This window comes from Rousettus aegyptiacus, unplaced genomic scaffold (genome assembly GCF_014176215.1).
Source record: "Rousettus aegyptiacus isolate mRouAeg1 unplaced genomic scaffold, mRouAeg1.p scaffold_m13_p_3, whole genome shotgun sequence".
NCBI lineage: Eukaryota > Metazoa > Chordata > Mammalia > Chiroptera > Pteropodidae > Rousettus > Rousettus aegyptiacus.
Window position 1 is genome coordinate 114115324 of NW_023416306.1, and position 12897 is coordinate 114128220.

General features: G+C 33.7%; 1 protein-coding gene across 3 annotated transcripts in view; it reads right to left on the reverse strand.

The window, feature by feature from the left end:
* The window catches only part of FSIP1 (fibrous sheath interacting protein 1), a 146434-nt gene that overhangs the window by 109267 nt on the left and 24270 nt on the right, over positions 1–12897 (reverse strand). For all 3 annotated transcript variants that reach the window (XM_016152185.2, XM_036238522.1, XM_016152186.2), the window contains 3 exons: positions 8128–8226; positions 6066–6190; positions 4447–4557 (listed from right to left, as the gene is read on the reverse strand). In XM_016152185.2, the coding sequence (XP_016007671.2) occupies positions 4447–4557; positions 6066–6190; positions 8128–8226 (335 nt within the window). The remainder of the gene's footprint in view (positions 1–4446; positions 4558–6065; positions 6191–8127; positions 8227–12897) is intronic.

Here is a 12897-nt window from a genome sequence, read left to right on the forward strand (position 1 = left end):
GAAGTGATACATAATTATTTTTAAAATAATATTACCTAATTATTCACAAATGAGAAACTCTGGTTAATTTCCCTAAATAAAAGTGAAATAAATACTAAATGACTTAAATGAGAAATAATAAAAAATCGCAAGAAAGTAAAACTATGAAATCAAAATGACTAATTGGTTAATAAATTCTAAATTCTTATCTGAATTCTTATCTTTTTTAATGACACTAGAGGTAAAAGAACATGTTAAATTAAATTCGAATGAAATTTAAAATGCTTCTTACACAGTACAATTACAGAAGGAAATTATATGTAATATGTAGTAGATGATATTATGTTTTTCTGTATGTCTTGCACCTTTTAGACACCCTTGCTATTTGTTGAAAATTTCAATAGGAACCTTGCCTCCCTATGAGAGAACCCATAAAATGCTTTTCACCTCTGCCTCCTTTACGATGAGGGCTCAGGCCAGTAACTGGGGGTCCACAACCAGACTTACACATTCGGTACTGATTTAGATGTGAGTAATTTGATATCTGATGCAAAACCCATTTTTCTGGGGAGGGTAGCAGTAGAGGCATCTGGCTTTGGAGAATGCCATTAGTTGCAAGTATGAGTTCCCAACATACAAGGAAATCTTTAAAAGTTTCTAAGTATCCAAGAGAGAGGCAAGAGAATATTACATCCACACAGTTAAACATGCCACTATAAAGAACAACCAGAAGCAAGAGTTCTGGGGAACTAAAGCATAATTATCATTTTAGTCATCTGTAAGTTGCAAAGGCATTTGTCAGAGATGATGTGGTGAGGTACTCCATAAAGAAAAGTGTACCTAGAAGTTGGAAAGAATACAGCAAATTTGAGGAATAGCTAGAAGTTTGATACAATTTGAAAATACAGTTAATACATCCCCTCTTCAAAGTGTTCCTAAATTCTTCCTGTCACACTTCATCTCTTCCTCCTCTGAATCTCCTCTATTCCAAAATGAGCCACCATCTATCTGGCTTTACAGAATTTCTGTATAAAATATCTATCTCCCACACTGGATAATAAGAGAGGACCTTCTTTTTCCCCAGACAACTTGCAGAAAAATCTCTCAGCAAATATTAGTTTAAAAGCAATAACTGTGAAACAATAACAACAATCTCTAAAGAGGGCTGAATAACTAAACAGCAGAATAGACATGATTGAAACCCAATCTGGAAAACTATAAAATGAGACCATATAAGCAAAATGACAAAAAAGATGAAGATTATGAGAAAAATGTTATAAGATCTAAAAGGGAGATCCAGAGGTTCTGTACCCATCTATGGCAGACACTTGTGCATTGACTAACCTAATTCTTATTTCCAATTTTCTTTTTCTTTGCCTTTTTCTGCTACAAAAACAAGAAAGTGAAATACCTGAATCCCCAGTAACACTCACAGCAACACACAAAATGAATGGCTATGTGACACAGCTCAGCCATGAGATGCAGATGGAAGTCCTGGGGACACCATACCTTCCCAAACTAAAAGGCAAAGCCTCAAAGGAGTGTCTCTTTATCTCTTATCCTTTCCCCCTTTCTTCCTGCTTGGAAAATAGACACATTTACCTATAGATATACCAGCAATCTGGCAAACCTAAAAACAAAACCACATTAGGAATGTTGAGCCAGAAAACAGAAACTAGCTGCTTATACCCAGATTTCTTGTTACAGAAGAAAAATAAATTCCTTACTTGCTTAAGAAACTGTTTATAAAGTTTTCTGTTACTCACAGCCAATCACATTCCCAACCGATATTCTATTTTATAGATAGCCCGAAAGCAGAGAAAAGAGATGATGAAAGGGAAGAAATAATTGAAGATAATTTTCTGAACTGAAAAAAGACTTGAACCTTTTGACAAAAAGGGCCTACAAAATACTATGCAGGAACAAAATGTTTTTAAAGACACATATAAGCCTGTTCTGATAAAACTTGTGAACTCAAAAAGAAAAAGAAAATCCTATGTGCTCCCAGAAAAAAAGAATTTTGCATCTAGAATTTACTTACTACCATTTGAAGATACCATTTGAAACTGTTATTGAAATGAGGGAAAAATAAATAAATTTTTGGCTATGCAAACACTCAAAATTATTTCTTAGGGGAAAGTTTCAAAAAAATTCCAGAAGAATAATTCAAAAATAAACAATTAGTTAAGCCTAGATACACAATTAATGATGTAGCTAAAAATTTGTGGAGAAATATTCCTAAAATATAAGCATACTGGTTGTAAAGGTAAAAACTTATAATATTCTGGAACTAAAATTCCAGGTAATTTCAATATATTCTGGAGGAGAGGAAATAGAAGGAAAGGGGGAAAAGCAACCCAAAGATCCTGTTTTGTTAAGCTATAAGACTTTAGAGACTAATTATTGAAGTTGAAAAGAAAATATGTTTTAATGTATTTTTAAAACTTAAGGGTTAACAGTACCAGATCAGAAATAAGATGCTGAATTTTCAGAGGATCAGGGGGTAGAGGAAGTAAAATTAAGAAAATAAAAAATAATAATAATAATAGAGATATAAAATAGGATATCAGGAAAAGGTCCAAAAATTGTCAGTGATCATAAAAAATACATAAATTAAATATCGTTATTAAAAGATAAAGAATAAGGAAATAATAATTGAAAGATAAAGAAACAAAGATGAAGACACAACAGCAATAAAAATCCAGGTATATGGTATCTGTAAAAGATCTACCTAAAACTAGATGATAGAAAAGTTTAAAATAAAGAGATAAGACAAAAGTACTAAAAAAAAAAATTAACCTATGAAAGTCAATATTGATATAAAAACGCAGTGTTAGGGCATTCCTAGGATATGTAAGGAAGATCTATTATGCCGTAGTTTGGTGCCCAGAGGATTAGTGGGCAGCAGCTGGCCCAACTTCATAATTAATAACAAAACCAAGAGTGAGACTCAGGTTCCTTCATTCTTACTGTTATGTTAGCTTTTATTAATAAGATAAACAAAGTACCATGAATGCTAAAGCTAATATATCTCAGAATTATACGGGCATTTTGCAGTCTATCTTACATACTCCTTGCCCCAGCTCCATAAAACACACTGAAGCTAAGAGGCATGGCTGTCCTCTGGATTGGCAGGGGACCTCCCTGGGCAATCTCACCAGCCCCAGACATAGCAACACCTTCATCTGTTCATGGACACAACCCCCCACTAAGCCTTCACCATTTCAGAAATTATAGAGAGGTTGGAGTCTGTGATGTCCTACAGATTTGCTTTGGTCTGGGATGAGGGAGGAGGGGGTAGAGATTTTGTTTGCCCACGCCAAACTTTGTTTAATAGAATTGGTGGTTAACATTTAAAAAGAGGACAATTACCCATAAAAGTCTGAATTTCTACTATCTCTTGACAAACTGGAGGACCCAGGCAGCCCTGGGCTGGGATTCCTGCTAGCTGATGCTCAGTGCTGGCGCCTACAGACTGGCAGGCCCTCCCCTACTGGCCACAGGTATTGCTGCCCATGCACTGCTTTTGAATCTACAGCAAAAACTACCCCCTGAACCTATATGTCTTCAGCTGGGTTGCCTAGATGCAGAGCCGAGACAGGAATTCTTGTTCAAGTGACTTACTGGGGAAAGGGGTGTGTTCAGGGGAAGGGGTTTGAGAAGCAGGCTAGGCCAAGGGAACAAAGCCAGGCAAGGATATGGCCTCAGTTGAAGACCAGCTACCTGACCCTTGGAAAAAGCTCTGAAGGACAAATTGCACCACAGAATTAATCTCATCTTGAGTCAAAGGGTCGGGGAGGGAAGGGTATGCTGTCCTGGGCTTCTCCGCTTCCATTTAGCCCAGGGCAACTCTTCAGGAAAGGAGACTGTATTTCTTTGTGGAAGTAAAAAATACTGCTATACATTTAGTGTGCAAACAAGTACAAATCCAGAGTCACTACACTCCTAGCGCTATAAATACCCGCACTTGCACGCTGGTTTACATGTTGTTCCATCTGCTTAGACTCAGTCTATGCTCCGCAGACTCCTCGGGGAACTGAAAGCTCAATGTTAACTGGGCAGGAATAGGATAGTGTTCTTAAGGATAACTGAAGACTAAACTGAAATATCACAGAGCCAGTTAGAGATGATAAGAAATGTCCAAAATAAAAGGATACAGAGAAACACATTATATGTCATCAATGACTAAGCCCGTTACATCACAGGCAGAGGTTATTATTGTGATAACTAATGTGTAGTCACTCTTATAATGACATAAAATAATCCTTTGAGAGTCAATAATGAAATGACCAAGAATAAATTTGAAAATTTCAATAAAAATAAATTTGCAAAAATGGACTTTTTAAAGTCAGAGAATATTGTCTCATAATTTGAAAAACTATTGTAATTTTATGCTAATGGATTAATAACATAATAAAAATAAAAATTAAGAAGTAGAGAGGTCATTGAATATCAGAGTTTACATACCTCAGAACTGGACAGCCCCGAATCTCTATCATCTAAGTCCTTCAAAAGTTCAACCAGCCTTTTCTTCTCTCTGTCAATCATAAACACTGGTTTTCCTTGATCCTTGGCCAACTACAGAATATATTAATAAAAATTATTAAATACTCAAAGCAATTCATAGTTCAGGAAAATTAAAATGAAGCCTGCAGGTTCTACAGTACAGGTATACTAAGGTAAAATTTAAGAGATTAGGCATTTTTCATTTGCTAGGTAATTTTATTTTATGTCAAATTTTTGGTATAGGTCCATTCTCCAAGCAAGTTATTTTCCCACTATAAGCAGGCCCTCACGTTAACCGTGCCAACAAACATTTTATTTAAAAAATAAAATAAAACAATAAACAGTTTGCAAACCTCCCTTTATATTATATCAATGCAAAAACATATTTGCTGGGGCATTTGGAAGGAATCTTCTTGCCACTTCTTATGTGGCATAAAATGAAACTGCTTTTAAATTTCAAGAATATCATATAAGGAGTTTAAGTAAAGATTCAGTTACTAAATGTTAAAAAGGAAAAAGGGAAATCTATAGTGGAGCTGCTGTGTCAGCAAAAACTTAGATACTGGAGAAACACTACTGCTTTTAGAAAATTAAACAATAAATCAACATATAATGGGCCAGCGCACAGAGACAGATTAAGTTGGAGAAGGTTTCCTTCAGGTCACAGGAACGCAGAGCACAGAAAAATTGAGAGTCCCAGAGTCCAGTCTCGGCAGTAGCAGGCTGACCCATGAATCCATTCAATATGGAAAAGACATGCCAATTGTAGAACAAGGACCAGGATTGAACTATGAAAAAATTATTTAACTCTCTCTTCTTACACTTGCCAATTCAGTTTTCTAATAACTTTACTGCCTCAATGGTTTGCCATGAGCCAAACTTATGTCCACTGTACTTATATTTCTTGCTGTAAATTAATTCATTAGCATCCTGGCCTAATATAGGAGCCCCTGTGCCCTTGGTTAATCTGAGTCTGCCTTGAGAACAGTCAGGCTGCAGGGCTGTAAAACCAAGGTCAAGTCTTTGAAGCATGGAACTAATCAAGACAAGTAACAAGTGAAGGGCTGCCAGGAGACTCAGCTGGTGGACGATGCTTACCTACAAGCATCCAAATGAGATTTGCAGCATCATCAGAGAGTCTTCTCTAGCTCTGCCAGGAGCAATTTCCATTTAAATTTCTAAAAACGCTAGCTGTAAAATCAGTTGCATTACTTTAAAAAAGCAATTTTACTAATATACAATGTAAAATCTGGAAGACATGTTTTAAAGCTCTTATCTAAATAAATGTTTTTCAAATTGCAGGAACCAGATTCATTTCTGGATAGCAAAATAAATGTATTGAACTACAGTTGGAATTTTTAAAAGGGACACGAGAGGACAGGATAGGATAGGATTGAATACAAAAAGCAAAGTTAAATACTGACTCATAAAAACTTTTCTCTCAGTAATACATGCTGTTTAAATTACATATACAGGTATCACAGTCGAGAAAAATTATTTAAAGATATTGAACACAATTATTTCTATTTTTGCCACTCATTCAGTCCCATATTCTGGCTTCTGAATTTCTAAGTACATACCTCGATGTTTCTCTTAATAAAATCCTGGCTGTGTTTACCCCTGAGCTCAATCTTTTCTGTAATTGAGAAAGGTTTCTTTTCTGCTTTGATCAATGACTCATCTCTTTCCACATCATAGGTAAAATCTGATATTAAAAAAGTTTGACATTTTTTCAAAATTACAATTATCTGTTATGATAAAATTTTACCTTAAGCATATATTAAAATATATAAGAAATAAAACACACACAGAAGAACCTCTAAATTCCATATCCAGAAACCTAATAATACAGAGATTTATTAAAAAGATAACTATGTTACATAATTTGCAATGGAGTTCACATAAAACTTTCATTATTCATTAACATGTATCAAACTTCTTGTTGTTGATTCCTTTGAAATCCTGGAAAATATAAAAAGAACTGCAAGAGATACATGTGAAGGAGAAACCTCTGAAATTATCAGAATTTTAAAATTTATTTTAGTCTTCATATGAAAAACTTCCCCCTAAAGACTAGGGGCATTTCCTGCTCTTCTATTAATTTGCCATCACTCTTTCTGAACAATAAACTTATTGTTCAAACCTGTCTTTTAAGTGAGGTCTGGGCATAAGCGTCCTAGATGTTCTACATCCATGTGCACAAATCCCTAGAGCCCATCCTAGTTCATCAGTTTTCTCAACCTTTGAAAGAATGTCTAACTCAACCTTCTTTCAAAGAAGGTTTAACTCAACCTTTGAGTGCTCAAAATAAGGGTAGAAAAATACTTGTGGACTCTTACTCTCTTTATTAAATATCTTGTTTCCACTGTAGTCATGTTTAAAGCATTTAAAACAGGATCATGTGAACCCCTCATTAAAGCTCAAAAAATATGCATAAAGAAGAATCTTCTTAAACTACAAATGGAGTCCACCCTACAAGATAGGATATATTGCCATATGAAAGTCTGAAAAGGAAAAACACCAGCCAGGAGCTCAAGGTTTACTTAAAAGTGATCTTTGTATTATAAGAGAGGTTACCTCAATGAAAAGGATTAAGAGAGAGTCAATTGGTGTATTTACAGCTAATTATCCAAGATTAAATACAAATTTAATAATTAAAGAATAAATTTTCATAACAATAGCTGGTAAGAACCAGAAAAAGAGTAAGATCTTTGGACTTAAATTCTTTTCAAATAAAAATTGAGTAAAAAGTCTTACTAAAATTTAAGTTACAGGTTTCTAGACAAGTCTGTGCTTTATGATTGGGGTTTTATTTTCTAATCAGTAACATAATTTTTTAATCGACTACCTATAGTTAGAGTATGAGTTACTTTTTTGGCAACAGGCCTCCTTAGATACAAAATATGTAACTTTTTCCCATAATTCAAGTTGTATTAGTCTTTTAAGTTGAAATATGAGGTTTATTCATTCAGTTGAAAATTCATATACTCTTAAAAAACACAACATTAAAATAATTCAAATTAAATGCATCCATATATGCATTTATGAGTTTCTTTAAAACATATTTTTAATAAATTATAGGAGAAAACATTGGAATGTCTGGTCAGAATTTTCTTACTAGAGATGTCCTCTTCTTCTCTCCATCCTGGTGATGATCCATGGCAGAAAGTGCCATGCTCCTTTAGTGACCCTAACCATTGCTAGGTTGTACAAGTGGTAGGCCCCTAACCCAAATCAGATTAGTTAATCTCTTCTCTAAGACTTTGAAATAGTCTCCTTCTCAAAGACTACCCATAGAATATGCTTATGGGAATCAAAAAAGCTATCTACCACCAGAATTCTTTCCATAAATTTTCTCTTTTCCTTAAGCTAGATTTTCATAACTTGCAGCCATCTTTTCTTTAACTCTTTATTAGGTAAAAAAAATTTCAAACATCCCAAAGTAGGAAAATGGTATAATAAACCCTCAACAACTAACTTCAGCAATGATTAACTCATGACCAATCTTGTTTCATTAAAACCTCACCAACTTCTATCCACCTCCGGATTAAATCACATCAAATCATTTCATCTGTGACTATTTCTGTATACAGCTAGCATTTTCTTGTGACAATATAGAAAATCACACAAATTAAAACTTACCTTGACTGACATTCTGTATACGGTTTTCATATTCTTCTGGTGGTACTTGAGTGTGAAATACGGAGAAAAAGGTATCTTCTTGCTCATCATAAGAAGGATCTATTGATTTTTTTAAAATCATTTGTTCAATACATATAAAATAAATAAGAAACTGCCTATATGAACAGTTGTTTAAAATAAAATATAAGAAATAATATTGTCTGCAGTTTTCTTCAATCCCCTCCACACACATATGTCTTAAGACAATGTCGCTTCCAGATAAAAATTATAATCATCTTTGTGTACATGAGCCACTGAAACAAACAGCAGAAATCAAGACAGTCAAATAGCATTTCTCTAGAACTTCTATGCAGAGGATGTTCAAGGGTGTGCCAATGTATATAAATTCCAACATTCATAATATAGAGATTATGCATACTGAGTAACTTTATGGATTTTTTCCTTTAGATTCCCAAGGTGAAGATTTTAAATCTATGGTCAGTCATTAAGATAAAAGAATGTTTGAAAGAGAAAACCCAGGAGATTCTTAGCAGTTAGCTCTCTTCTCTTGTGAATAATTCTCTTAGGCTAATCCCATAAAGAAATTGGGAAGTTCTGTTTTTCAACTTTTTATTTTAATGTAAATTATTGTATGTTCTTCTAATAGTTAATTTAGACAATATATATTTGCAAGAATCTGATAACATAAATAAGTAGCTTCTATTTTAAGTCTATCTCTATGCCTTAACATGAGAGACTCTGCCAGGTTGTGGCACAGAAATGTTTTTGCTTCATAAAACATGACAAGTCTTGAAGAAATTACAGGATCCACCACCTATCTCTGAAACAAACCTGATTCAAGCACCCCTCTGAGTTGATACAGGCAAAAGAAGCAGGCAGAAGATATTTTCACTCCAACACACAAACATCACTAAATTCAAAATATACAACTTCATACAATAAAAACAAATTCCAGTTCCCTAAACTGGAATTCATGATAATGCATCATCAGTGGGATTGCATTGCAATTTTAATCTCTGTACAATCTTTGATGAGTTAATCTAGCAAATTAGTGATATAGGCCTTAGAGGGAAAGGAATAAGTTATTCAAAAGATGAGAAGGTTTAAAGTTCTTTTCAAATTTTAATTTTTTTGCAACCACTATTATTAAGGGTTTTAAATATCATTAAAGCAGGCTCAGCAAGTCAGCAATTAGGCAACGTTTTATTTTAGGTTTAAGTTACTTTATATACTTAAAGAATATATTTATTTTTGATCCCATAATTCCTTTTTAATAGCAGTTTCACTCAATTATACAGTAAAGCCCCTATAAAAACACAAAAACATAAATAGTTGTAATACTAAAAACTATTATAGTAAGATGATATTTGAGAATTTTAAACCTAGGGGCTTGTTTCTCCTAGGCTGAAATTATTCTTGTGACCTTGTCATTCATCATCCAGTCTTGGTGATATTGGTAGTATTCATTACCTCAGATGGAAGGTGGATGCAGCCTAGAACAAAGGCCTCACAGCTCAGCTTTGGATTTAAAAGATAACAGTTTTGAAACTCAGGCATTCAATTGCAGGAGTTTAACTCCTTGAGAAAAAAAAAACTAATGTAGAAGAAATAATGGAATTAGAAAAAAATTGTTTAGTAATCATCATGATAATAACTGATTCAGGTAAGCATCATCAACGGGTGATAAAACTAGCGGGTGAAATTTCGAAGAATAACACAATAATAGCCTCGGAATATCTCCTCACAAGATAACTTATTCAGTGTGTAAGAAAAAAATAATATCTTTAACAATGGAGAAGGCTAGCAGACACATAACCAAGTGATTAAAGTTAACATCCCCAGTAATGGACAATCGACATCATGCACTTCTTGATAGGATCCACTGAGAAGGACACAGTTATCACTTCTGTAAGATTCCTACCAAAAATACATGACTGGATACACCTGAAACTAATATAATATTTAAGGTCATCTGTAATTGAAAAGTAAAAAAAAAAAAATTTTAATGCATAACCTGAACCAAATAGTGTGGAAACAAAAACAAAAACAAACCCAAACTGGGAAGTGGTCCACAAAATAACACATCTATAGTATTCAAAATCCCAATTTAAAAAAAAAAAAAAAAAAAAAAAAAAAGAATAACAAGAGATTTAGCAACTAAATGTAATACACGATCTAAGATCTCCTTTTGTTGTGAAAGATGTTAGTGGGACAACTGACAAAGTATAAATAAAACCTGTAGACTGGATAAGAATATTGTATTAATGTTAATTTCCTGATGTGTGTGTGTGTGTCCATCCCCCTCACTTCCCCTTGTGCACAAGGAAAAGTTCCCACAAAGATACAGTGAGAAAGTGGCCAACTGCAAGCAAGAAAGAGAAACTTGACCAAAATAAAAAAATTCCACCACCTTAATCTTGAACTTCTAGCCTTCAGAATTATGAGAAAATAAACGTCTATTGTTAAGCCACCCAGCCTGTGTTATTTTTTAATGGCAGCCCTAGCAGACTAAGATTTTAAGAGCAAATGAAATGAGCTTGACTAACAACTGAAGAAGCTAGAGAAAAGAATAACAAAACAAGTTCAAGAAAAAAAATAATAAAGAACTAGAATTAGCAAAAATAAAATTTCAAAACTGCTTCTTGAAGGAATAAAAAAGAAAAATCTTCAAGTACAATGTTAAAAAGAGAAAATACAAATTATAACCAAGATAACATGGTATTGATGAAAGAACAGACACATAGGTCAATGGAATATAATAGAGGATTTAGAAATTGATCCACAAAAATATGGTCAACTGATCTTTAACAGAGCAAAGGCAATTCAATGGAGAGAGGAAACCTCTTCAACAAAGGGTGCTATAACAACTGGATGTTCATATGCAACAAAAATAAGAATCTAGACATAGACCTTACACTTTTCACAAAAAATAACTCAAACTGGATTAAACTTAAATGTAAAATGCAAACTATAAAACTTCTAAAAGAAAACATAGGGGGAAGGTTTATGTGACCTTGGGTGTGGTGATGACTTTTTATAGTCAATACTAAAAGCATAATCCATGAAATTAAAAATTGATAAATTAAACTTTATTAGAATTAAAAACGTTTTAATTGCTCTACAAAAGACACTATTAAGAAAGTAAAAACCAGCCACAGGCTGGGAGAAAATGTCTGCTAAATACATATCTGATAAAACATTTGCATCCAAAATATACAAAGAACTCGTAAAACTCTACAGTAAGAAAGAAAAGCAATCCAGTTTTTAAAACAGGCACATGATCTAAACAAACAACTCACTAAACAGACAACTCACAGATGGCAAATAAGCATCAAAATCATTTGTCACCAGGGAAATGCAAATACAAATTAAAACAATAATAAGACACCAATATATACCTATTAAAATGGCTAAAATCCAAAAAACTGACATTACCAATTGTTGGCAGTGATGAAGAGCAACAGTAATTCTCGTTTTTTGCTGGTGGAAATGCAAAATGGAACAGCTAAGTTAGAAGACAGGCAGTTTCTTACAAAGTTAATCATAACATATGATCCAGCAATTCTGCTCCTAAATAATTACCTAAATAAATAAAAATTTATGTCTACACAAAAATCTGTACACAAATGTTTAAAGCAGCTTTATTCATAATCACCAAAAGTTAGAAGCAATCAAGATACCTTTCAATAGGTGAAAGGATAAACAAACCATGGCATAGCCAATGGTATAGCCATAGAATGAAATGTTTGTTCAGCAACAAAAAGAAATTAGCCATCGAGCCACAAAAGACATGGATGAATCTTACTAGTGAAAGAATCCAATCTTAAAAGGCTACATACTGTATGATTCCAATTATATAACATTTGGAAAAAAGAAAATTGGAGACATTAAAAAGATCAGTGGTGGCTAGGGGTTTGTGGGAAGAAGGGAGGATTCAATGGGAATTTGCGCAGAGGATCTTTTAGGGTGGTAAAGCTATTCTGTATGATACCACAATGGTGGTTACATGATGCTATGCATTTTTTGAAAACCACTAACTTCATAGCACAAAGTGTGAACCTTAATGTATGCAACTTTTCAAAAGATTATTTACGATATCACAGAATCTCAGATGGAATGCAGAAGTTAACAAAACAATCTAACTCTTTTAAAAATGCATAAAACAAGTTCATTGAAGGGGGTAGAAGAAAAAGGAGCTCGCCTTATGTAACTTTGGAAATGAGTGAAGAAAGACTAAAGACAACAGAAACTGCACATGGGCATTATACTCCAGTTGATTAAGCTGTGTCCTATGGAGGTATAGGTCAAAAATTTTCATATTGCTATACATTTATAGTGGAATTGAACAATTAAGTCAATGGTGATAATCAGGTTTCTAATTGTTGGAATGGAGGTTACAGAAGAGCAAGGGGGAAAGGGTAGAATTATCCGTGTGGTAATAAAGTTTGATACATCAGTATTAACCCATGTTTAGCTTATTACAGATGTAGACAGTTACACATAGAAATATTTATAGGTATGTATATAACAAATTAGCATAAACATAAATATTTCCTTTCTCAGAGGGCCTAGAATCAACAGCTCCCCAGTAGCAAATAAACACACCTAGCACCCAGATTTTGGTTTCTAATATTCTTCAGAGGAACCAGAGTTCCTTGGGAAAATAGCTGAATCTAGGACTCATATAGGAAATAAAGATGAGTCTGGAGCATCTTACAGTGCTAGAAATCACAATGATGAACGTATGTCAGTAGGACACAGGGGTCAACT